Below are 26,812 nucleotides of genomic sequence, written 5' to 3' on the forward strand. Positions count from 1 at the left end.
ATTTTCCAGTCAGTGCTAGAATACTGGGCTACAGGAAAAATAATTACAAGGCAATAAATGTGCTATTTATTTATTAAATACCATTTTTTCTTGAGGAAACAAAATTCCTTGCTTTTTTAAAGTCAGGTACTTGAAGTATTAGGAACGTCCCTACAAGTGGTGGTGTGGGGTAGGGAGCGGCGAGGCTGGGTGTGGTAAGGGGAAGCCAGGCGGTGTTCGCATACGCTAGCAGTGGAGACGGGAATGGCATCAGGGGCTGTGGCAGTGGCCAGCTGGAGAAGTGGCTGCTAGGGAAATAGCTGGAGACCCCACTAGACCACGCGAGAGCTAAAGGCATGCTGGGGAAGCAGTGATGAAACCATTGCTGGCCATGCTCGGTTCTGAGAGTGGTAGAAGGGTTGGAGTTCCTTAAGGGGGAAAGGAGGAAGTCTACATTTTCCTATGTTTCACACTGTTAAATCCAAGTGTTAGAAGTTAAACCAAGCCTGCACAGCTGCTGTGCCAATGCACCTCTGTCTTGACCGCAAACACCCCATGTGTTCCCAGCTGTGAGTCCGTTACACACCTCTTCCATCTCAGTCCTGACCTGTGTCACCTCCCCCACTTGCCAGAGCAGATTGCCTGTCATGTTGATGCTTGTCAAACAGAGTGGAACTAGCAAAAAAATCAGTCAATATGTGACCTAAGGTGAATATGGAATGTCTGAGCCATTGAGCTGCCTGGGAGACGTCTATTAGGTGTGGAGAGCCCACGGCTGAGTCTCCCGTACAGAAACTAGACTTCAGCTTGCTCTCAGTTTGGCTGTGGTATTCATGAAGGGAACACTTGTCTCCATATACATCATGGCACAGTTTATCGGGTACATTGGGGTCTTCGGCACCATCCTGTGACATGAGGCCACTGCGCGAGGAATGACGCTCCCAGGCTCTGGCCTAACACCCCCTGCGTTAGTTACTTGCAGGTGTGGACGTCGTAGATGCGGATGCACTCCTGGCAGCTCACGTAGCAGCACCAGTGAAAGATGCAGTGGCATTTCTCTTTCCGCTTCTCAGTCCTGGTGTTGTGGCCGCGCCCACAGCACAGCAAGTCGCATCCGTCGATGCCGTGGGAGGTGACATTGCATGTTCTGTCCCTGGTCCCGAAGGAGCCAGTCTCTGGGTTGGGCTCACAGAAATTGGGGGAATTCTCATAGTATACCAGGTCTCGCTCGGTTGGGGGTTTGAAGAGGGCATACTTGGCCCGTAGGGTTTCCACCCAGCCCCGGGACTCACGGTGCTTCTCCACCACCATCTCAGAGGCGCTGTCATACTTGTCCTTCAGGTAGTCACCAATTGCCCGAAAATCTGGCTGTGCCCACCAGCAGGTCTTCACCTCACAACTTCCTGAGAGGCCATGACACTTACACTTTAGGTGCATGTGATCCAGGATCGTCTGTCCAGAAGACAAGAAGTAGACAGTCAGCCTGGAAGCTCCAGCCCCACCTGCTTGGTTTCAAATTGCTCTTTTGAGGTCGCATGGATTTAGCCCAACTCTGATCTGAGCCTGGGCTGAAGCCTGCCCATGTCTGATTTCTAAATGCCCTCTGCAATATTGCCTATGGACCCATCACTGCACAATGGCTGCATCAAGGAGCAAGGGTTTGGAGTTAAGGCACAGAGTGGGAGGCAGAAAACATGAATTCCAATCACAGCTTTGCAATAGGAACATAAGACTTGGGTCATCAAGTCCAGTTCTCTGCTAGTACAGGCAACCCCATCATATCATCTGGTTCATAAATGTATCAAGATCCATCCTAAAGCCAGGTAGGTCTCTTGCCCCCACTACACTTGTTAGGTGGCTGTTCCAGAGCCTCACTGCTCTGTGAGCCCAACAGACTTTCTGTGTGTTCTCAGACAAGTCATGTATGCCAAAAGTCTCCAGCTGACCCCAATTTGGGCTGCCCATCTTGAGATAGCTCCCGACCTGCTTTCCAGAAGCCTCACGCACCAGCACCTCTCCTTGACCTCAACTGGAGTTGCAGGTACTCAACCTCCGAAAATTGGGACCTACTTGAAAAATGTTGCATAAGCCTCTTTGTTTCCTCAGCCATAAGATGCAGGTAACATCAATCTCCAATTCTGAGACATGCAAAACGCAGTCTTTAAAGCCCAGGATTAAATCCTGCTGTCTCAAAATCTTGGTTTAGATTTATCTGGACTATCCTAGACCAGCCAGCTTTGCTTTTGACATTTGAAGGCTGAAGGAACAAAAATATTTTCTATCGCAGAAGCAGAAGTAACCACATTAAATATCCAGCCAAATCTGAATATTCAAGACTCTGTACATCAGCGATGTTTGGCAGAATAGAGAGTGTTAACGGATGATTCCTGAGTGCATCTCTGCTGGCTAAAACCCAACCCCGCCTCGAGAGAAAGTAGCACAATTCTAATCCGCACTTATCTGGGGCCTTCATCCGAGTGCTTTACAAACACTCAGGGATTTAGACTCATGCCCCTCCTATTAACCCGCTAATACAGTTGGGGAAACCGAGGCACAGAGCAGTTAATCGACTCGCTCAATGCCAAGTAGTGAGTCTGTGGGAGAGCTGGGAATAGACTAGTCCCTGATTCCATGTGCCACATCTAAACTAACATGACAATCCTTCGTCCTTGTGCACTCCCTCTGTCAGCCTGGCGCAGACAGGGACGGGGGTTTGTCATTCTAAGTATTGGTCTCTGCAAGAAACTTGCACTGGGCAAGACCAGCTGCAAAGAAATCACCTCCGTGTGAAGTAGAAAATCCCTGGCTATCTGTTAAAATCCCTGGGCCTTTGAGTTGGGGGTGTATTGCCAGTTTTGTGAGAGTAAAAGATTTGAGAGTAGGAGAGAGGCGTTAAAGAGAACCAAGCATTCCCATGTACAGGTGCTGTTACAGCCTGCAGGGAGACTAACTCCTTCGCTTTGTCTGTTTAATGGTTTAGATGGTACAGCTGGGCAAAAAAACCCAACCCAACCGCTCATAAATCACCTGTCTGAGTAATGCTGCCTGTTTAAAAACAGCCTGGGAAGAGAATGCGGTTACAATACTCACAGAATACCTGTAGCTCAGGACATGCTTTGCCCCAGTCCTGGAGGAAAGGGGAGGGCTCCAGTGACCAGCACCTAAGACTGTATCTAAATTTGGATTTCTCCTGCAAGTGAAGAGCTGCAAACCCTGGCTGGCATTCCCCTCCCACTCCCTGCACCACAACACCCTGCCCGTGGGGAGCGTGGAAAGTACGTGAGCTGGAGATCATCGTGCGCCACATGTTGGTCTTTCAGTTGCTACCTTAGGAGTTAATAAGGTCCCTTGCGTCTTATCTGCTAATGTGGCCAACACTGACTCACTGGAAGGCTGCTATCCTAGGAGCATGGGTGCATCAGTGGGGTAGGGCATGGGGTCCGGGTGGCTAGCTGTGCCAAGTGCGTTACCCCCCTGGTTTTATCCTGCCCCAGCCTGAATGAAGAGAGACGTTGGGTCAGTACGTGGAGATGCTCGGTGGTTACACTAGGGCTGTGTGCATGGCAGGGTTTATTCATGGCTGTATGTGCAGCCAGGGCCTGATCCACCTTCCATGAAAATCAATCGGAGTCTTTCCATTGACTTGGTGGGAGTTGAATCAGGCCATCTGCACATGCCAGAGGACTACAGCATGTGCGGGTTTTGTGGCAGAGACGGGTGGGGTAGGGAAGACACTCACCGTTCTGCCTGCTTCATTATTGTGTCTGTTCATGGCTGATCGGGCATCTGGACGGTTCTCTCGGGCATCTGCAAACTCCCGGGAAACCAGAACGCCAAAGTCAGCATCCTCACTGCAGCCCCCCCATTTCCAACCATCACCCGGGGGTCCCTTGTGGTGCGAGTCGCAGCCGCAGATGGTGGAGGTGCCCTCAGCACAGGAGCGGGTGACAGCGAAGGCCACACCGGCCGAAGCAATGGCGTGGACAAAGGCGGACTCTCGCGTAGCTGTGAAGAGACAGGATTTCTGTTTGCAAGAAGCTGGGAATGGGCGACAGGGGATGGATCACTTGATGATTCCCTGTTCTGTTCATTCCCTCTGGGGCACCTGGCATTGGTCACTGTTGGAAGACAGGACACTGGGCTAGATGGACTTTGGTCTGACCCAGTCTGGCCTTTCTTATGTTCTTGTCCATGGGATTATGTGCTAGGTTAACGTTTAGCCGCTTCCCTTCCCCAAGTACCCACCAACTTCTGTGAATCTTTTTTAAAAGGTTATTTATTAATTTTTCAAAAAAAAAATCCCAAAACCGGCAGGGTCCTGGCCCACGGGCCACCTGCAGCCCGAGAACCTCCCCACTGCAGCCCGCGGAGGAGAGACGCATGCAGCCACGCTGCTGGCTCTGTCTGCTGCAGGTGCCGCCCCCTGCAGCTCTCATTGGCTGAGGGAGAGGGACAGAGATAGCATCGTCAGTCGCCGGGCAGAGTCAGCCCTGGCGGCAGCGTCACTTTTTTCCACAATGAATATAAACAAGTCAAAATACCGAACTCAACTCTCTGATGCCCACCTGGCTGCAATCCTGAAGGTTTCAACTGCTCAGTCACGGAGGCCAAACATCAACAAACTGACAGAACTGAAGCATTGCCAGGTTGTCTGGCAAACACTAAAAACTCTCTGGTAGGTGAAGAATTGTATAAAGTCGTGTGACAGTTTTATTATTTCTAAGAAATTCAAAATAAAAAATACAATATAAACATTTTCTTTTTTGAACACCATCTTCAGTGACATTATTAACCTGCTGGGAGGATTTGAGGACTGGCCCTGGCCTGAAGGTAAATTGAGTTTGAGACCCCTGGTGTATGGCATTGGTGAGACTGATACTGGAACACTGTCTAGTTGTGGTGTCCACACTTCAAAAAGATAAAAGTCAAACTGGAAAGGGTTCAGACAAGAGCTACAAGAATGATTCATGGGCTGGAACAGGTGCCTTTCAGGGAGACGCTAAAGGTGCTCAACCTCTCTAAGTAAGCCAAGAAAAGGTGAAAAGTTGCCTTTACCCTGGTCTATGTATATATGTAAACAGGAAAAAGCTGTCTGATGATAGGGGACAAATGTATAACAAGATCTAATGGCTGGAAGTTGAATCTAAACATCCAGACTAGAAATAGAGTTCAGTTTTTTTAACCGTGCGACTGATTAATCATTGAAACAGCTTCCCTAGGGTGCAGTGGATTCTCCATCTCTTGCAGTCTTTAAACCCAGCCTGCTTGTCTTTCAAAAAGACACTCTCTAACTCAGCCGGATGTTCCGGGCTCCATGCAGGAGTCACTTGGTGAAATTCTCTGGCTGGGGGATGCAGAAAGTGAGACGAGATGATCAGAGGTGGGTAGATTCCAAGGCCAAAAAGGCCCATTGTGCTCATCTAGTCTGACCTCCTGCATTGCACAGGCCAGAGAACTGCTCCTAAATAATCCCTAGAGCAGATCGGTTAGAAAAACAGCCAGTCTGGATTTAAAATGGTCAGGAATGGAGAATGGTCCCTTCCAGCCTTAAAATCTCTGAATCAGAGAGAGAGTACAGCTGAGGGGCTTCAAATCTCAAACCTCACATTCAGGGAACTGAATCACTGCAACAAAGGAGATAAAGGGGAAACTGCTTCCCTGAATCAGAGCACGGGAGAAACTGGAGGACCTGGAAAACAAGCCTTGGGGCTGGTCCACACTAACCCCCCAGTTCGAACTAAGATACACAACTTCAGCTACGTGAATAACGTAGCTGAAGTCGAAGTATTTTAGTTCAAAATATAAGGTACTTACTGCATGTCCACACGAGGCAGGCAGGCTCCCCCGTCAACTGCACGTACTCCTCTTGCGGAGCAGGAGTACCGGCGTCGACGGCGAGCACTTCCGGGATCGATTTATCGCGTCTAGACAAGATTGATTTCTGTACTCCTCCCCGACGAGGGGATTAGCACTGAAATCGACCCTGCTGGGTCGAATTTGGGGTAGTGTGGACGCAATTCGACGGTATTGGCCTCCAGGAGCTATCCCAGAGTGCTCCATTGTGACCGCTCTGGACAGGAGTCTCAACTCAGATGCACTGGCCAGGTCGACAGGAAAAGCCCTGCAAACTTTTGAATTTCATTTCCTGTTTGGCCAGCGTGGCGAGCTGATCAGCACAGGTGACCGTGGGAGTCCCAGAATTGCAAAAGAGCTCCAGCATGGACCGAATGGGAGGTACTGCATCTGATCACTGTATGAGGAGATGAATCCATGCTATCCGAACTCTGTTCCAAAAGATGAAATGCCGGAATATTTGAAAAAATCTCCAAGGGCATGAAGGACAGAGGTTATAACAGGAACCTACAGCAGTGCCATGTGAAGCCTACCAAAGAACCAGAGAGGCAAACGGCCGCTCTGGGTCAGAGCCCCAGACATGCCGCTTCTATGATGAGCTGCATGCCATTCTAGGGGGTGCCCCTACAACTATCCCACCCCTGTGCTTCCCTCCTCTCCCACCCCTTCTGGGCTACCTTGGCAGTTATCCCCCCATTTGTGTGATAAATTAATAAAGAATGCATGAATTTGAAACAACAATGACTTTATTGCCTCTGCAAGCGGTGATCGAAGTGGGGAGGGGAGGATGGCTAGCTTACAGGGAAGTAGAGTGAACCAAGGGGGTGGGTTTTCACCAAGGAGAAACAAACAGAACTTTCACACCGTAGCCTGGCCAGTCATGAAACTAGTTTTCAAAGCTTCTCTGATGCACAGCGCACCCTGCTGTGCTCTTCTAACCGCCCTGGTGTCTGGCTGAGCATAATCAGCGGCCAGGCGATTTGCCTCAGCCTCCCACCCCACCATAAATATTTCCCCCTTACTCTCACAGAGATTGTGGAGCACACAGCAAGCAGTAATAACGACGGGAATATTGGTTTCGCTGAGGTCTAACCGAGTCAGTAAGCTGTGCCAGCGCGCTTTTAAACGCCCAAAGGCACATTCTACCACCATTATGCACTTGCTCAGCCTGTAGTTGAACTGCTCCTTACTACTGTCCAGGCTTCATGAGCCATGGGAGCAAGGGGTAGGCTGGGGTAGGTGCTGCCAACTGGGAGAGCAGCCTGAGGCAGAAGCCTCCAGCTGGCATGATATTCCAGGCCGGACTGAATCTCCATTAGACGAAACTTAAAGAAGAGAATGACCTGGAGTCACTCCCATTTATGTCCAGGCGCCCCCGACTGACCTCACTGAGGCCAACCAGGAGCACCCATGTCTGCCCAGGCGCCCCCGACCAACCTAACCAAGGTCGGCCAGGAGCACCCACAGGACGACGACGGCTAGCAGTCGTATTGTACCGTCTGCCATCCGCAAGGCAAGGCAAGGGGATGCTGCTGTGTAGCACTGCAGTACCACATCTGCCAGCAGCACCCAGGAGACATACGGTGACGGTGAGCTGAGCGGGCTCCATGCTTGCCATGGTATGTCGTCTGCACGGGTAACCCAGGAAAAAAGGCAAGAAACAATTTTTTGCCATTGCTTTCACGGAGGGAGGGAGGCCTGACAACATGTACCCAGAACCACCCGCGACAATGTTTTTGCCCCATCAGGCATTGGGAGCTCTACCCAGAATTCCAATGGGCGGTGGAGACTGCGGGAACTGTGGGATAGCTACCACAGTGCAACGCTCCGAAAGGCAACGCTAGCCTTGGTACTGTGGACATACACCGCCGACTTAATGCGCTTAGTGGGGACACACACAATCGACTGTATCAAATAGATTTCTAAAAAATCGACTTCTATTAAATCGATCTAATTTCGTAGTGTAGACATACCCTAAAGGTCTGCAAGAATGGAGAGGAATTAGTCATGGCAGAGCAAGGAGGGATGGGTTAAACCAAGGGAGAATATAGGTACAATGAGTCTGCTAAGCAGGGGCCTACCATTCCTATCAACGCACTTGGGGGTAGGGGAGAGACATGGAGGCACATTCCCGTCCTGGGTAAGGGAGCAAAAATTCTGCAAGGCCTTGATGCAAAAAGAAACTTTGCAGTCGGGGACGTGGTGGTGGCTTGGAAGCCAGGAACAGCAGGGAGGCAAGGTGCTCGGTACCCATCAGGGAGACGTGTGCGGAGCAGGCTGCAGCAGGAGCTGGGGAACCACGTGGGGAGCAGGCTGTGACTGATGGACATTGCAGCCAGGAACAGGTTTGGGCAGGACAGAGCTTGGGCAGGGAGCCAGTTCAGAGAGGCCCCAGCGAGATACACCGCTGGCTGATCCTGGCCTGGAACCCTGCCTACGCCTAGAGCCATGGAGTGCAGAGGGCAACCCAGGCATTACACCAGGAGAGCTCAAGCCCTCTGCTGGGCTGCTCCCCACATGTCCAAATAGGAATTGTTCTTTTTACTTTGAGCTGTAACTATTTAGGCCACTGTACACAAAGGATTTCACAATCTGTCCCTTTCTTGCCAGCCTTCATTTGGTCAAGTGTCTGAGTGGTTAGTGGGACCCACGAGGGTTTGCACCTATGGGGCCTAGCAATTGAAGTGCTTGTAGCACTTGCCACCAACCTGTGGTACATCTGGCACGCTACTGGCACCTTAGGGACTTGGTGTACGCCATCCTTGAGCACCCCTAATAATGACAAAGATGCTAGCAATGGAGTCCCAAGGAGAATGGCCCACAGTGCTAAGGACAAAAAGGAGACGTTTTAAAAATATATTAGGTACAAAAGGAATCCTAACAGTGATATTGGCCCATTATTAGATAAAAATGGTAGAATTATCAGTTGTAATGCAGAAAAGGCAGAATGGTCAGTAAATATTTGTGTTATATTTTTGGAGGTGGGGGGAGATGATGAGGCATATTAGATGATGAGGGGGATGAAACATTTTCCATTGCATTAGTATCTTAGACGGATGTTAAACAGAAGCTACTAAAGTTAGACATTTTTAAATCAGCAGGTCTAGATAACATGAATCCAAGAGTTTTAAAAGAGCTGGCTGAGGAGCTCACTGGACCATTAATGTTGATTTTTGATAAGCCTTGAAACAGTGGGGAACTTCCAGAAGACTGGAAGAAAGCTAATAATGCACCAATATTTAAAAAGGTGAAACCTGATGACATGGGGTAATTATAGGCTTGTCATTCTGACACCTATCCCAAGTAAGGTAATGGAGTGGGGGATATGGGACTTGATTAATAAAGAAGTAAAGGAGAATAGTATAATTAAAGCCAATTAACATGGGTTTATGAAAAATAGATTCTGTCAAACTAATTTGATATACCGGTAGTTTCTGATGAAATTGCAAGTTTTGTTGATAAAGGTAATAGTGTTGATATAACAAAATTAGACTTATGTAAGATGTTTCACTTGGTACCACACAACATTTTGATTAAAAAAAATAGAATACAAAATTAACATGGCACATATTAAATGAATTATAAACTGGTTAACTGAAGGGTCTCAAAGTGTAATTGGAAACAGAGAATCATCTTCCAACAGGTGTGTTTCTAGTGGGGGTCCCACGGGGATCGATTCTTTGGCCCTATGCTATTTAACATTTTTATCCATGACCTGGAAGAAAACAAAATCACCACTAATAAGGTTTGCAGAGAACACAAAAAATGGGGAAGAGGACAGGTCGCTGATTTAGAGGGATCTGGAACACTTGATTAGCTTGGGCATAAGCAAAAAATATGCATTTTAATATTGCTAAAAGTACACCTCTAGGAACAAAGAATGTTGGCCATACTTGCAGGATGGGGGATGCTATCCTGGGAAGCAGCGACTCTGAAAAAGATTTGGGGGTTGTCGTGGCCAATTACATTTTGAGACCTATCAGTTAGCCAGTGAAGCTGTTGCCAGCTGTTGGATGTATATATGGGAATTCTGAGGGCTAGAGAGGTTATTTTACCTCTATTTGGTTCTGTTGATGGCTGCTAGGATACTGGGTCCAGTTCTGGTATCCACAGTTCAAGACGGATGTTGATAAATTGGAGAGGGTTCAGAGAAGAGCCACAAGAATGATTAAAGGTACTGTGCCTTATAGTGATCAGGAGTGCAATCTTTAGCTCAGCAAAGAGAAGGTTAAGAGGTGACTTGATCCCAGTCTATAAGTATCTACATGGGGAACAAAGATTTCATAATGGGCTTTTTAATCTAGCAGAGAAAGGTCGAACACGATCCAATTGCTGGAAGCTGAAGCTAGACAAATGCAAACTGGAAATGTGTAAATTTTTAAGGATAATTAACCATTTGGACAACTTACCAAGGGTTGGGGTAGAGGCTCCATCCCTGGCGATTCCAAAATCAGTACTGGGCTTGTTTGAAAAGACTTTAGTTCAAATCGGAATTATTTGGGGGGAGTTCTATGGCCTGCGCTATACAGGAGTTCAGATGAGATGATCACACTGGTCCCTTCTGGCCTTGGAATCTAGGGATTTGGTAGGCAAGGAGTTAAGAGGCAGTTGCCATAGGTACGAGAGTGAGTGGAAATGAATAATCCTGATGACGTAAATGTTCCCCTGAGCCCCGAGAGTGGCAGGTCAGTGCGGGTGGGAGATGCGGTGGCCCAACTTCTTATCCAGAGCTTATCCTGGGGATGGTCAGTGCTGGGCCAGCTGGCTCAACCATTACGAACAAGCTGCTCGAATAAAGGGCTGGGAAGAGGTCGCCAAGCTGGATTTTCATGGCCTGCTGCTCCAAATGAGCCGCCTTCAACACGAGACAAGAAAAGGGGGAATCTGTCACCAATTTTGGCTATTTCCTCCGGCACCTGGCCACCAAGGCGATCCTGGACTATGACAACCAAATGCAGGATTTACTGGCCAGGGACCAACTTGTGACATGCAGCTGAGGGAGAAATCCGGATAGTTCTTTGTAAGGAGAAACCAAATGGGCTGGAAGAGGCCCTCAAGATTGCTGGGCAGCTGGAACTAGCCATAGAGGCTGCAGAAGAGCAGGCCCTAGCCCCTAGGCACAGGTGTGCAAGGCTGAACTAGAAGACACTACAGCTAGAGGAAAGACATGGGACTCAGCCCTCCAAGAACTAAGTGAGGGCAGGAGAGCGAAGCAGCGAGCTGTTAACAGAAAGGGAGCCCTGTAACCCAGCAAGAACCAATGGGGGATGGAGGGAGAGAGAGGGACGCAGGAAGCAACTGAACTTTGAAAGACCCTAAAAGTACCCATAGGAGGTACTGGGCAGATCTACGATGCTGGAGGTTGGAACCACAGGCACGTCCTGTGAGAATACCCACAGCAGGGTAACGCCTGGAAGCAAGACATCTACCAAGGACAGGAGCCAAGAGCCAGGCCCCATCTGCAGACCTGTAGGGTCACAGTGAGAGACAACAGCTGCCAGTGAGATCAGGTCCAAATGCTTCATCACTAGTGAGATCAATGGACACCCACTTACAATTCTGGTAGGCTCCAGAGACAAGTTTCCATTGCATACTCACAATCATGACAAAGAGCCACCCAAGGAAATGGAGGAAGTTAAGACCTTTCAGTGTGGTGCTCCAGGTTTAAGCTCAGTTTAAGATCATGGGAATAAGGCAAACAACGGTCACTCTACTGGCTGGCAAAGGCCTGTTGGTTCTGCATGCTGGGCCTGGCCAGTGACTGCTGGCAAGTAGAGGTGCACCAAGATGACCGACAGAAGATGGCATGCACCACCAAACAGGGCCTCTTTCAGTTTGGACTCTGCCTTTTGGCCTCTGTATTGTGCCTGGGCTGTTCCAAAGGCTGATGGATGTCATGCTGGGAGACTGCAGGGCATGTCCTGCCTAGTGTAACTTGATAACGTTGTCACTGTGAAGTGGCTTGAGGAGCATTTGCAGAAGCCGGGAGCTGTGCTGGAGAAGCTACGCAAAGCCAGCTTAAAAGTGAAACCAGCAAAATGCATCTTTTCTGTGATAAAGTAGATTACTGGTGGCATGTGATCTCAAAGAATGGCATAGCGAAAGACCTAGAAAAGAGAGAAGCCATCTGATTCTAGCCAGTGTCACGTTCTGTCACTGAGTGCAGAGTTTCATTGGCTTGGCTTTATATTACCAGAGTTTCATTGTTGACTTTGTCACAATTGCACAGCCACTACCCAAGCTGGTAGAGAAGGGGCAGATGTTTGAGTGGACCACCCCATACCAAGAAGCCATTCTGGAATTAAAGTGGAGGCTTGTGTCTTCAACAATACTGGCCTACCCAGATCCACAGCTACGGTTTGTCCTAGACCCCGATGCCAGTGAAGTTAGCATTGGCGCTGTCTTGGCTCAACCATATGGAGACCAGGAAAGAGTAATTGCGTGCATCAGCAGGACCCTGAACAAGGAAGAACAGAATACTCCACAATTGTGAACTGCTGGCACCAACCATTTCCAGCACTTCCCCCTGGGGAAAGGTCTTAAATCCGAATCACCCTTCACACAAGAGATTCTATAATTTCCATGAACCCCAAGGACAATTGGCCCAATAGTTTGAGCAGCTAGCTCAGCACCAACACTGTCCAAGGAAACAGCACAGGAATGCTGGTGCCCTGGCCAAGAGACCGAGCCTGGACAGGGCCAGACATGTGCTCAGGATGGAGAAATGAAAACCTGCCAGCCTAGCAGCAGCCATGACACCAGCAGAGGTGGGAGGCTCCAATGCAGAGCCACAATGATGAAGGAGGGACAAGCCACAGACCCAGGAGTTTCCCAGCTAAGGTGCTGGAAGGAAGGAGGCTGTTGGATCTGCCAGAAGAGGCACTGGCCGGCGCAGGTGTACATACATACAGAAAAGCCTGGCCTGACGTGAACCTAGAGCAAGGCTACTGGTTAGGTATCGACGGGAAGTGGAGAACATAGAATCATAGACTATCAGGGTTGGAAGAGTCCTCAAGAGGTCATCTAGTCCAACCCCCTGCTCAAAGCAGGACCAATCCCCAACTAAATCATCACATAGTTGTCCCCAGGGATTGGTGCCTGAGATCTGAAGGTGTTACATAGCAGGAAGATGCAGGGAGCTTTCCCAAAGGGTTCAAAATCAGTACAACAGGCCTGGATAGCGCAGTCTGTTAGGGGCTGGGTAAAGCTTCCCTATACCTGGGAGGCCCATAAGACAGCACATCCTACACACACACTACCTATGGTTCCCACCCAGCTGAGCCAGCCTCTACGGAGGGTATGTTCTGGGCTCTGTCCCTGGTAGTTGATACACCCTCACTATCGCAGACTACTTCTCCAACCAGGCCGAGGCCCAGCCACTACCTGAGCAAGAAGCACAGACCTTTGCTGAGGTGTTTGTCTGCCAGTTCGGCACACCTCGCTCCTTGCACGCTGACCAAGGGGGAAACGGTTGTTATTTCCACAGCCTGGCCCCTTGAGCCACCAAATTGCTGTGACAAGGGGCCTGGTCTTGCTGCACATCCCGTTTCAATCTCTTCGTCACAGGAGGGTTTGGCACACACCATTCTAGAGAGCTAAAATCTGGCTTTAAAACCGTTTTCAGTATCGCTGTCCCAAAGGCTCATGGGTGTTACGCACCACTTGAAATAAACGTTGAGCAACTGAGGTCATGTGGGGGACAATTACAGAGCCAGGGTTTGAGCTCCAGGTGTGGGCAGAGAAAAGTTATAAGACCCTATTGGTTTTGAAAAATGCTGGGTGGGGGGCTTCAGGGGGAGCTGGATCTTGGGATCTCCTTGTTCAACTGACCCCATTTCTGGGTCACTCACTCTGTCTAGCCCCCCCAGGAGGCACAGCAAATGTCACGACCATCCAAGTAAGCATGCAGATTTTAGAGTTTTAGAAGAGTCAATCTTTAACCAGAAAGTGCTGGGCAGCCTTACCTAGAATGGAGCCGGTGCTCCATTATAATATACCATCGTTACTTGTCTTACAGTAGTTCTGTAGAGCAGCACTCCCCAGTGAGATCAGTGCCCCTTTGCCCCATCACTGGGCAAACCTATGAGAGAAGGCTTTACAAATCCAACACCCAAAGGTGGGAGGAGAACCAGGCACAGAAATGGGATAGGCAAGGTCCAGAAAGGGACTTAGGTGTTGAGCAGCCTCTTTAGTTTCATACATCCAATGTTTTTACTCTTATTTATCACACCTCCTGTTTTTGTCTCATCAGCAAAATTTACCTGCAAGGATTTAAAAAAAAATAAAATTCCAGATCCTTGATCAAGATATTGAATACTATTGGGTCAAGAACAGATCTCTGTGGGACCCCGCTAAAAACTCCCCCACTGGATGATGATTCCCCATTTACAATCCCTTTTCAAGATCTATCATTTAGCCAGTTTTTAATATGTGCGATATTGATTTTGATAGTGCTACTATCTTAAGTCTAATGTCAGCCATATTTAAATCAAATGTCACACAGAAGTTTGATATAACATCACCACGGTTACTCTTAGCAACCAAACTTGTCATCTCATCTGCCATCCTTTAATTCTTTACTCACTGCGTCCCATGTCAGGCTTTCCATGATGTGATGTTGTGTCGGGCTGCGGCCTCAGTGTCCTGTGCGCACCACACCCAGCCCAAGAGAAATCCCTTTCCAATGTCACCTTCAGGCTGATGCCGAGCAAGCCAGGGCCATCTGACATGCTCCCTGTTGCATGGAGACTTTGCTCCAAACCCATCTGGGGCTCAGTACTCATGCCCCAGCCCAACTAGTGTAAAAATCCTCCCGTCTACTCCGTTGATGCTGTCTCAGTAGTGACAAGCTTGGCAGGTTATTGGGTGGCTCTAGATCAGACCTATGGTCCAGCGAGCCCAGTATCCTGCCACTGACGGTGGCCAGCACCAGTTGCCCCGAGAAAGGTTCAAAGCAGGTATGGTCTAACCTGCCCCCAGGAAAAGCTTCCTTCTCAGCCTCCAACAGTTGGTGGTTCTGGCTCTGAAGCACGAGGAGTGATAGCCCTTCCAAGATGCTTGATGCCCCTGCTGCAGAATCACCACGTGCACTAAAGAAGTAGACTTCGCCAGCAGTACAGGGCATGTGATACTCAGTTGAAGCAACATGCTCTAGGTGACAGATAAATGGACTGAGAAACAAGAGATCTGGGCTTTACTTCCAGCTCTGCCACTGATCTGCTGTGTAACTTTAGGCAAGCCGCTTTTCCTCACTGTGCCGCTGTCCCCTGCCATCCTTTTTCCTCCTTAGCTAGTCAGACTGTAAGCTCTTCTGGGCAGGGACTCTCACAACAGTGCCCTGGTCTGGGTTGGGGCCTCTAGCTGCTTCTGTACCACCGGTAATACATAAGCAGTTCTGATTCTATGCAGCAGACGAGAGCAGTGACAACAGCCCACTAACACTTAACCAATGCGTTATCCTACTTGGCACCTCTCTAGTTTTCCCCACCAGGGCTCTCCAACCATGCTTGCAGCTGCGAAGAATGCAGAAAAAAGGCACCCTAGCAAGGAAGCCGGCCGTGACTCAGAGGTTGAGATTTTGCGTGTATGACACTATGCAGCACAAAACAGAAAAAATAAATGGTTTGTAAAAGTCAGACAAGCATCAGATGCAAAGACAAAGCAGCGGCACCCAAACAAACAGGAAGTTTGAATGCCAAATAGACAGTGGGGCATGTTCCAGGGCAGGCCTGGCGTCAGGGCGCTCCCATGGCACGTTCCAGGCCTGGCGTCAGGGCGCTCCCATGGCACGTTCCAGGCCTGGCGTCAGGGCGCTCCCATGGCACGTTCCAGGCCTGGCGTCAGGGCGCTCCCATGGCACGTTCCAGGCCTGGCGTCAGGGCGCTCCCGTGGCACGTTCCAGGCCTGGCGTCAGGGCGCTCCCGTGGCACGTTCCAGGCCTGGCGTCAGGGCGCTCCCGTGGCACGTTCCAGGCCTGGCGTCAGGGCGCTCCCGTGGCACGTTCCAGGCCTGGCGTCAGGGCGCTCCCGTGACACGTTCCAGACCTGGGCGTCAGTGCGCTCCCGTGACATGTTCCAGACCTGGGCATCAGTGCGCTCACATGGCACGTTCCAGGCCTGGTGTCAGAGTGCTCACGTGGCACGTTCCAGGGCAAAACTGCTCAGTTTTTCATCGTGTCTATCACAAATTAATAGAGATTGTGAGGCAGACACCTCCTCTCAAAATCACAATTGCTTAATATGCCCATGGGCCCTACAGCAGTTATTACATGGAAAAGTGACACTAACAAAGTGCTGAGTGTATGTTAGTTCATGTTTCAATAAACCGTAGCAGAGGGAAGCAAGGAGGTGGTGGCAGAACTGCGTGATTTGCAGAGAACTGGCTGGTCACTGTTGGGAACCTCGGCCCTTGTGGATTGAGCCCTGGATTTTAGGTGCTCAGCTCCTAATTCTAATCCGAACTGTGAAGCGGGTGCCTCCTCTAGCCTTAGGCAAGTCGTGCCACCCACCTGTGCCTCAGTTTCCCTTACAGTTTAGGGGGGATGATAGTGACTCACTTTGTGGTGGGGCAGTGAGAACTGATGAGATCATTTGATTAGCCTCGTGGAAAGCTTGCTGATTACACAGAACAAAAAACTTTTTATCAAACCATGTTTTAATCCTAGTGAACAGCGGGGCTCGAACCATAGTGCTGTTATGGCAAGAGTCAGTCAATAGATGTCGCTGTTCTACCTAGTCTTACTTTTAGTTCTTTTTCTTGGTTTGTGAGCAAGTGTTTAGTCTTTGAAGAAATGCTGTTGTGTTGTAAGTTTTCTTCTGTGCTTGACCCTTGGGAGAAACTCTGGCAGACAGCAGAGTTTGTTCTCTGCTTTTTTCTCTATATTTGGGGCAATTCCGGGTACAGAGTAGCTTCATGGGGACTGGGCATTGATGTGCGGTCTGGGATTTCTGGAAGAGGGGGTGTACTGCATGCTGTTTGGGACCATTTCTGTCCCAAGACTGGTGCATATGTGTAAATAAAGCAATTTACACTAGGAATATTCCCAGACTCCATGCCCCTGATTTGTCCACCATTGGGAAGCCAACCAGCAAGGCTCCAGATTTGTACTACCTCTCGGCAGAGGGGCACCAGTATTAATAAAAGTCACTTTGCTCCTGTGGGTCACAGAAGTCAGATTCTAGCTTATGCTGTGGGTCTAGACTGTGGTCCAGCAATTCAGTTCATTGTCTAGTATTCTATCCAGGCCAGTTGGAAAGTCTCGGTGGTATTTTCTAAGTGGCCAGCTTTGCTCTACTTCTGCTCCCACACAGTCAGTGGAATTTTTACCGGTGGCTTCACTGGGACCAGAATTAGGCTAATGCTAAGTGGTTTTTGGAATTCCATATCCCTAGTGATGGGATTTTCCCCAACTCCCTTGGAGAGACTATTTCAGCCTTTTAACTCTCACTATTTGGCCCTATTGACATTGGGAAGAAAATGGTGCTTGAGTCGCGTCTCCCACTCCACTAACTCCTAACTTGGTTTATCTGGCAGATGAGTCAAAGGGTTCTGAAATCATTTCCCAAGCTAGCTTCATGTAGGGGTGCTAAACCATTCTTTGCAAACATATCCCTCCGTTTAGGCTGGGCATTCTCCTTTTTACCACCCTGCACAGAGAATAGGTGACAATCCCCTTAGGAACCAGTGTTTTAATCCAGTCTAGAGTTAGGCTAAGCAATGGTTCCTCAGCATTGTTATGTGTACGCCGGGCCCGGCCCTACATGCAGAACCAGATGGTCCCAGCCTGAAAGACAAAGGATGCATGCGGGAGAGAGACACAGCAAGGTGAAGTGACCTGCTCACAGTTAGCCAGACAGTCATTTGACAGAGGTCTCACACCCAGTCCAGGGCCTTCTCGGGCACCTTGCTGCCTCTCAGCTTCAGAAAGAGATTTTTTCTGTCCACAAAGGCAGAAGGAAACATGAGTGAGCATTAAACATGGTGATTCTGCAGTGTAGACAGGACTCATGCTGGAGCAGGTCCTAACGTTCTCACCCCAATATAAAAATCAGCCTAAAGGCCACCTACACTGCACTCCCCACCAGGGCATGGGCCGGGGTTACAAAACTGTGCACCATGGTTAAATGTTGTGGTGTAGGTGGGACCGTGTCCACCTGTGTGTGTACAGCCCCTAGCACAGGACTGCCTCAGGCCTCACTGAGCCTTTGGGTGCTAGGGTAAAAATACAATTAATACATGAACTCTAGTGGGACCCATAAATGCCACCATAACATAAATAGTTAATAACTGCACCCACTGAGTGGGTCATCGTGTCTTGCAGACAGGGCCCTTCGCACGGGGCAGAAACATGGGCCTATGGAGTGGAAACAGGCTACCTTGGTTTGAGTGATCATGAGCTAATTCAGTTAAAACGAAATGGAAGGATAAACACAAATAGGTCTGCAACTAGGGGACTGGATTTCCAAATGGCAACCATTAAAAAATTCAGGGAATTAGGGAAGTGGACTGGACTGAAGAACTCAAGGATCTGAATGTGGAGGAGGCTTGGAATTAAAGTCAAAGTTGCAGAAGCTGTCTGAAGCCTGCATCCCAAGCAAGGGGGAAAAATGTGTAGGGAAGGGTTCAGTCCAAACTGGACAAGCAACAGAGCAAGTATTTCAAACAGGTGTTGAAGAGAAAGCAGAAAGCCTACAAGGAATGGAAGATGGGATGGATCAGCAAGGAAACCTTTCTTGGAGGTCAGAAAATGCAGGGGAAAGTGAGAACTGCCCAAAGCCAAGCAGAGTTGGACCTTGCAAAGGAAATTAAAACCAACAGTAAAAGGTTCTTTAGCCATATAAATAAAAAGAAAGAAGAAGTGGGACCACTAAGCACTGAGAATGGGGCAGAGATTAAAGATAATCTAGGCCTGGCCCAACATCTAAACAAATACTTTACTGAGTTTATAAGAAGGGGAATGAGGAGCTGAGGGATAGTAGCCGGGAGGCTAATGGAAATGAGGACATGGCAGTAGAAATGACCACATCCGAGGTAGAAGTCAAACTCAAACAGCTTCATGGTGAAAAATCAGGGGGCCCAATTAATCTCCATCCAAGAATATTAAAGGAACTGGCTTGTGAAATTGCTGGCCCAATAGCAAGAGTTTTTAATGAATCTGTAAACTTGGGAGTCATGTATCAGAGGGGTAGCCATATTCGTCTGTAGCCACAACCTTGGGAGCTGTACCCTATGACTGGAGAATTGCTAACATAGACCCTCTTTTTAAGAAAGAAGAAAAAAGTGATCAGGGAAACTACAGGCCCATTAGTTTGATCTCAATTGTACGCAAGGTCTTGGAACAAATTTTGAAAGCAAAAGTAGTTTTAAGGACATAGAGATAAATGGTAATTGGGATAAAATTCAGCCTGGATTTATAAAAGGTAGATTGTGCCAGACCAACCTGATCTCCTTCTTTGAGAAGATAACTAATTTTTTTAGACAAAGGGAATGTCTAAAGGTCTAATCTACCTGGCTTTCAGTAATGCAGGTAGATTAGATCTATTCCACATGGGAAATTATTAGTTAAATTGGAAAAGATGTGGATTAATATGCGAATTGAGAGGTGGATAAGGAACTGGTTAAAAGAGAGACTACAACGGGTCGTACTGACAGGTGAACTGTCAGGTGGGAGGGCTGTTACTAGTGGAGTTCCTCAGGGACTGTTCTTGGTACCAACCTTATTTACCATTTTCATTAATGACCTTTGCACAAAAAGTGGGAGTGTGTTAGGGTGACCAGACAGTGAAGTGTGAAAAATCGGGACAGGGGGTGGAGGGTAATAGGAGCCTATATAAGAAAAAGACCCAAAAATCAGGACTGTCCCTATAACATTGGGACATCTGGTCACCCTAGAGTGTGCTAATAAAATTTGCAGATGACACAAAATTGGGAGGTATTGCCAATACACAGGGCTGGCTCCAGGCACCAGCTGACCAAGCATGTGCTTGGGGTGGCACCTTAGAAGGGGCAGCCAATGTTGGGGTGGCGGAGGGCTCTTGCGGTGTTTTTGTTTGTTTGTTTGTTTGTTCGGCGGGGCGGCGCTCGAGGGATTTTTTTTGTTTTTGCTTTTTGTTTTCGCTGGGCAGCGCGGGGGGGGTTTTGGCAGCGCGGCACGGCACTAGGGGAGGCGGCGCGGCCCGGCGCTCCGGGGGTTTGGGCGGCGTGGCATGGTGCGGTGCTTGGGGGTGGGGGTTTGGCCAGCCCAGCGCGGCGCTCCAGGGGTTTGGGCGGCGCGGCGCTCGGGGGGGGGGGGGTTGGGTGGCGTGGTGCTCTGGGGGTTTGGCCAGCCCGCCACAGCGCTCTGGGGGTTTGGGCGTGCAGCGCAGTGCGGCGCTCAGGGTGGGGGTTGGGCGGCGCGGCGCTCTGGGGGTTTGGGCGGCCCAGCGCAGCGCTTGGGAGGGCAGAGGGTTGGGCAGCCCGGCGAGGCGCTCGGGGCTGGGGTGGCGGGGGTTTGGGCAGCCCGGCCCGGCGCTCGGGGGGGATTTTGGGTGGGGGTTTGGGCGGCCCGGTGCTCGGGGGGGGGTGTTACGGCGGGGCGGCGCTCTTCTTTTTTGCCTGGGGCGGCAAAAAAGTTAGAGCCGGCCCTGCCAATACAGAGGGGGACTGGAATATCATACAAAAAAATCTGGATGACATTGAAAACTGGAGTTTATAGAAATGGGATGATATTTAATTGTGCAAAGTGCAAGGTCATGCACTTAGGGACTAACAACAAGAATTTTTGCTATAACCTGGGAACATATCAGTTGAAAGTGACAGAGAAGGAGAAAGATTTGGGTATATTGGTTGATGGCAGGATGACTGTGATGTGGCCATGAAAAGGTTAATGCAGTCCTAGGATGTACCAGGCGAGGTATTTCCAGTAGAGATAGGAAAGTGTTATTTCTATTGTACAAGCCACTGGTGAGACCTCATCTGGAACACGGTGTGCAGTTCTGGTCTCCCATGTTTAAGAAAGATGAATTCAGACTGGGACAGGTGCAGAGAAGGGCTACTAGGATGATCCGAGGAAAGGAAAACCTACCTTAGGAGAGGAGACTCAAAGAGCTCGGCTTGTTTAGCCTAACCAGACAAAGACTGAGGGGAGATCTGATCGCTCTCTAGAAATACATCAGAGGGCTGCACATCAGGGAGGGAGAGGAATTATTTAAGTTAAGCGCCAATGTTGCCACAAGAACAAAGGGCTAAAATCTGGCCATCAACAAGCTTAGGTTTGAAACTAGGCGAAGGTTTCTACCCATCAGAGGAGTGAAGTTTTGGAACAGCCTCCCAAGGGGAGCAGTGGGGGCAAAAACCTGGGTTCAAGACTGACCTTGATAAATTTATGGAGGGGATGGTCGGATGAGGTTGTCTACAATGGCATATGGCCTGTCTGCAACTTCTCATAGTAAATATCTCCAATGGCTGGTGAGACACTAGATGCGGGGAGCTCTGAGTTACTACAGAGAATTCTTTCCCACATGTCTGGCTGGTGGGTCTCGCCCACATGCTCAGGGTTTAACTGATCGCCATATTTGGGGTCGGGAAGGAATTTTCCCCTGGGTCAGATTGGCAGAGACCCTGGGCGTTTTTATTTTGTTTTTTGTTTCGCCTTCCTCTGCAGCAGGGGGCACGGGTCACTGGCAGGTTTAAACGAGTGTAAATGGTGGAGTCTCTGTAACTTGAAGCCTTTAAGTTATGGTTTGAGGACTCCAGTAACTCAGCCACAGGGGTGGGTGGGAGGGTGAGGTTCTGTGGCCTGTGACATGCAGGAGGTTGGATTGGATGATCACAATGGTCCCTTCTGGCCTTCAGTCTATGTAACCGAGTCAGGGACACCTGGGTTGTACCTGAATCCTCTGACTCATTTAACTAGTCTCAATGGGACCTAAAATGATTCCTTAATATTTTTTCTTGCATGTGTGGCTAGGAAGGAGACGTGGTAGAACTCAGCTGGGTTACTTTTTATTTAAATGTAGACATGACCTTACGGTGACCAGCAAAAGGGGAATCTGCCTTGTGCCTTCTCAGGGGGACTGATGTCTGAGACCTTTGGTTCAGAGAGAGAGAAGGGTTTGCTCTACGCTTTTCCCCCCTCCCCCCGCAGTCAGCTCTTGTCTAACCCGTGTTTGCTAAATACAATCCTGCTAGTCAGGCTAGGAAATCCCGATTTATGACTCTCCGCCATCCCTGCAACCCTCACCTCTATGGACGACCAGAGCATCAGCAGGCTTATTGCACCAGATCCGACAGTGCAAGCTGAGTGAGGGGGCAGGAATTTGTATTTCGATGATTTGTAACTGTAACTCACCAGCTGAGGAAAGAAGCTGGCCAGTCTGGAATGGGATTCAGAAGACAGGGTCATTTTCTGCCCCTGCTACAGCCTTCCTGCGTGACCCTGGGTGGCTCTGCTGCACATGGAGATATTAGTACTGAGCCCTGTCCCAGGCGTGCTGAGAAGGGGCTCAGCCTACGGGGATGAGGCCATGTCAGTTCTGAGAGGGAAACCCGGGGGAGAAAAGCTCCCTGTGGTTAAAGATTCCACATGCCTGCCCCTGGGCCAAAGGGCCAAGAGAGCTTCCACTGTGCACATGAATCATCCCAGGAGACCTCCCGCTGGAACAAGGAAGAACAAACTTGGCATTCCTGCTATTCCGAAGGGAAAAAGCAAGCCGGAAAGTGTCAGCTCTACTTAAAGGCTGTCTCTAGCCATCCCTCAAGGGAAAAAGTGGAGAGCACAAACCTAATAGATGTCAAATATCAGAGGGGAGCCGTGTTAGTCTGGATCTGTAAAAAGCGACAGAGAGTCCTGTGGCACTTACAGTCTAACAGGTGTATTGGAGCATAAGCTTTCGTGGGTGAATACTCACTTCATCAGGATGCATCCAACGAAGTGGGTATTCACCCACAAACGCTCATGCTCCAATATGTCTGTTAGTCTATAAGGTGCCACAGGACTAATCGATGTTGTTTACTTTTCAGGTCATGTTTAAATCAATGCAACATCCCCAGCTAGAACAAGCTCCTGCCAAACAAGTAACTGCTTTAAACTTGGGAGTGTCAGAGCCATGCACATTTCTTGTCCATGGCCGGGGACTGCACGTTAACCCACGGTCAGAACATGCTTTCTGTATATACCTGCAAGAACAAGCCATGCTCGATCACAGCCAGGTTTACTCCGGCTTGTTTTTGTCCTGCAGCCCCAGAGCCAGTTTGGCAGGAGCCATGTTCAACCCCAGCAGGTCGATGGGGGAGTGAGGAGAGGCTTCCCCGGGATGGGGAAGGCCTGGCACTATGAATGAATCACTTGAAAATCTCCACTAGGGCTGCACAAGGCGTCGGGGAGAAATTTCCCAGCAGTGAAATGAGCAAGCGAAGTTCCCAGAACCAGGGAGGGGTCGGGAGGGAGGATTAGCGAGCGCTTGACAGTGCACCACTGCGACTGTCTCCCAGCCAGGCCCGTTACCTGCTGGGCCACTCAATTTCCCATTGTTCCCTCGGTGTCACACTGTATTACCAGCATAATGCGGAATGTTTCCGCCGTCCAACGTCCCCCCAGCCCAGAGCGCTGGCATTCCCCGAGACCCCGCGTAGCAACGGGACAGTGTCCCCGGCCTGCCGGCCCCGGCCAGTCCTGCCAGCCCGGCTGGGAAAGCCCTATTGATGGCTCTCCCCATCCCCCACCCCCAGAGCAGAATGGCTAAAGGGCGTGTGAATGGTGCAGCACGGTAGCGCTGGGCCGTATCACTCACCCTGCTCACAGTAGGGGAGGCAGCTTAGCTCTTTCTCATCGGTATAAGCTTATTTTGCTCTCTCCCTCTCTCTTTTCTCTCCCCCTCCTCTTAAGTCTCTGGAGCTGATATTGAGATGGCCCCAGGCCCCCTGATCCCATCCTATACACCCCTGTTTAGATGCAAATGACTGCGAGTGGCATGGCTGAGAAAAGCCACGGGGTTATCTTGGTGCTATTGGCCTTTTCGCAGCTCGGGCCATGGGCTCTGTGCTCCTCTCCCTCAGCCAGAAGCACCAGGACGCCACGGTGCCCTGACTCCAGGCCCCTTCCACTGCATCTGGCCCCCTTTCTGCTCCTCACAGCCTGGCATTGCCTGTCCTTGCTAGATGGGCTCTGGGGCTGCCTGGGGTAAGTGGGACCCTGGGGCCGGGGAATTACTGAGTGCACAGAGGGGGCAGGGAGCAAATCCAGCCCCTGGCAAGGGGTGGCTGGGAGAAAAGCAGCCAGAGTTTCCACACAGGGCAGCAGAGGGGCCGGGGATGAGGCTGGGGGGGTGAGTCTGACCCACAGTGTGTCAAATTCCAAATGCCTTCCAGCTACGGTCTCAGCTGGTTCCAAATAATCCTTTGGCCTTTCCTGGCACTGGCATCAGCCTCCCTCATCACCATTACTGAAGCCTCCCAGCCTCTCTGAGGTCAGGAAGCATGAACTGTCCCGATTTCACAGATGGGGAAACTGAGGCACCGAAAGGAAAATGACTTCTTCAAAGGCTGTGCAACAAATCAGTGGCAGAGCTGGGAATGGGTTGCAGGGGCTCTGACTCCTTAGTCCTCTGTTTCAATGCCCAGATCCGTTGTCTTCTCAGAAGCAACCCGATGAGGGGTTCTAGTCTTTGTGGGTAGGGGGGTGCCTCACATCCCTGCTATTAACAGAGGCCTGAAGGAGGCCCAGCTCAGCCCAGATGGAGTTTTGACACAGAGAGGGGAGATGAAATAAGCAGCGTCCATGAAGGGGTCCTGCAGACCTTGCAGTCTGTGGGCTCTGGTGGCTTGTCTCAGGCAGCACCTGTGTGTGGCTGGGGCAGACCCTGCCCTAGGACAGGCCTGGGAGTCCGAGCCAGAGGGACTGAGGCATATAGTGTTAGGATCTGCACCTCTGAGCAAAATAAGGCAGCAGCTGTAGGACCCCCATGGGTCTGGCCAGGCTGCAGTTTCCCCTTGCTGTCACTCCAGCCCAGGGGCCAGGTCTGCAGGCCTGGGGGAGGACATGGGGTGTAGACTTTCCTCCTCCTCCTCCCCCCAAAGCCGCTTTCACAGAGTGCACTCGCCAGGGCACAGTCAGGGCCAAGCCCACTGAGCCTCCCGCTCTCCTGTCATGCCTGGGGCCAGAGGGCTGGGCCGGCCCTGGAGCCGTGGGCCTGCGTGGGAGGAGCTGGGCCGTGTTCGCTGACTCCCTTGGCAAGGCCAAGGACACCCTGCCCCAAAGACTCACACGTGGCAGGGGTTTTGGGGGGAGGGGGGGGATTTCTGATCCTAGTTGCAATCTGTCACCAAGGCAAACTCTCCCTAGTGGTGAGGACTTATCTGCCGAGAGCTGCTGTCATGAGCAGCCCTTCCCTCTACACAGCCCAGCCAGACCATGCAGCAAGGCCTGGGACCGTTGTGAGCACAGGCAGCAATACCAGATCCCTGTGCATCTGCATTGGAGGTAGGGTGACCAGATGTCCCGATTTTATAGGGACAGTCCTGATTTTTGGGTCTTTTACTTATATAGGCTCCTATTACCCCCCACCCCCATCCCGATTTTTCACACTTGCTGTCTGGTCATCCTAATTGAAGACGAGCTTTGCAGCCCCCTCCGCCCCCCCCCAATGCAGGGGCTGGGTGACCGTGGGTACGTCCCGTCTCTGTGCCTCTGTCTCCCCCACACCCCTGTGAGCTCCTTGGGCAGGGTCTGTTCGGCGCCCGGCACGACGGGCCCTGATCTCAGCTTGCACCTCTGCATGGTCCTGGAATGCAGCTAAATGGAAGAATCCTCCCTCCCCCACCCCCCCCAACCTGGCAGCCTTGTTGCCTGGCGGAGCGGCCACGTGGGTCCCTTACCTTTGTCCAGGACTGGCCCGAAGATGGCCAGGCTGTCGTCGATGGTGGTGCAGTTCCAGCGCCGGCCTCGGAACTGGTGCTGACACTCCTGGATCCCCAGCTTCACCCCCTCGGCCACACTGGGCATGATTTCAATATAGTTCCGGCAGAAGCGGAGCTGCTTGGGGACCAGCCCGGGGATGGAGCCGCACAGGATGGGCTGGGACCCCAGCGAGGTGTATTGTTGGCCTAACGCGAGGGACCTAGGAGGGGAAACAGAGAACACGTGAATTGGTGCCACCACAGGGAGAAAGCCAGCTGGAATCCCCCGACCCCGACAGCGCTTCCCAGGGGAGGCTCCAGGGCCTCACCAAACTTTCATTCAACTCACTGTACGTTTTAGAGAGGTGGCAAATGTCCAGTAACTAGGCAAACTGGACAGGTGTCCTGGGCAACGGCCCTGCTCTGAGAAGTGCTGGGGGCCCCCCAGGCTGCCATGGGCCGGGTGCATGGGTGGCCAGGACGGCAGAGAAAGGTGAAGTCACTCGCACGCTGTCACAAGGGTCAGCGGAAGCAGCATGGCTCAGTGGCCAGGGTGCTGGCCGAGCTCGCTCCTGCCTGGCTCGGCTATTGCTTCGCCGTGTGACCTGGGCTGAGGCCGGCCCCCTCCCCTGCCTTGCCTAGTCAGACCGGGTCTCCCGAGGCGCCCAGTGCAAGTGGGTTATGGGCTCGGCCGGCGGGGTTGAGCTGCTGCAGATCAGTGCCAGAGCTGGGCTAGGCCTAGCCCTCATTCCATGTGCTAACAGCCTGGCCCCTTGATTTGAGTCAGTCAGCTACCCTGCGAGCTGGGATTGCCCAGTGGGACCTGTCTGTTTGCACCAACAGAGCTGGACCTCCCGGAGAATTCCCAGTGGAGCAGCCACAGCCCCCACCCGCCATTGGTTCTGTGTGTTGGGGCAGGCCCAGGAAGAGGGCTCTGGGGCTGGGGGATCAGCATTGCCCTTGTTCCCTTTTGGGTTGGGGGGTGGGTTGAGAGGAACCCCTAAGGGAAAGGTGCAGAATGAAGCAGGCACCCCCGGCTGGAATCACTTTATGGGTGGGAGTAGGGTGGGAGGGCAGCTGTCATCCCAATGTCCACACAGCAACCGCT

General features: G+C 50.8%; 1 protein-coding gene across 1 annotated transcript; it reads right to left on the minus strand.

Annotated features, from left to right (window-relative positions):
• LOC128829173 (proto-oncogene Wnt-3) lies at positions 1–25,890 on the minus strand. Its single transcript, XM_054014445.1, has 3 exons — positions 25,684–25,890; positions 3,719–3,984; positions 1–1,431 (listed from the first exon to the last, which is right to left on the minus strand). The coding sequence occupies exons 1-3, from the start codon at positions 25,808–25,810 to the stop codon at positions 952–954; spliced, it is 873 nt and encodes a 290-aa protein (XP_053870420.1). The 5' UTR covers positions 25,811–25,890; the 3' UTR covers positions 1–951.
• Positions 25,891–26,812: the final 922 nt, after the last annotated feature.

Source organism: Malaclemys terrapin, chromosome 25 (genome assembly GCF_027887155.1).
Source record: "Malaclemys terrapin pileata isolate rMalTer1 chromosome 25, rMalTer1.hap1, whole genome shotgun sequence".
In the NCBI taxonomy this organism is placed as follows: domain Eukaryota; kingdom Metazoa; phylum Chordata; order Testudines; family Emydidae; genus Malaclemys; species Malaclemys terrapin.

Coding starts and splice junctions, on each gene's coding strand:
- LOC128829173 (XM_054014445.1), bottom strand. CDS start 25,810: ATGCCCAGTGTGGCCGAGGGGGTGAAGCTGGGGATCCAGGAGTGTCAG. Junction 3,985..25,683: donor CGGGCCAGTCCTGGACAAAG/GTAAGGGACCCA, acceptor GTCTCTTCACAG/CTACGCGAGAGTCCGCCTTT. Junction 1,432..3,718: donor ATAATGAAGCAGGCAGAACG/GTGAGTGTCTTC, acceptor TCTTCTGGACAG/ACGATCCTGGATCACATGCA.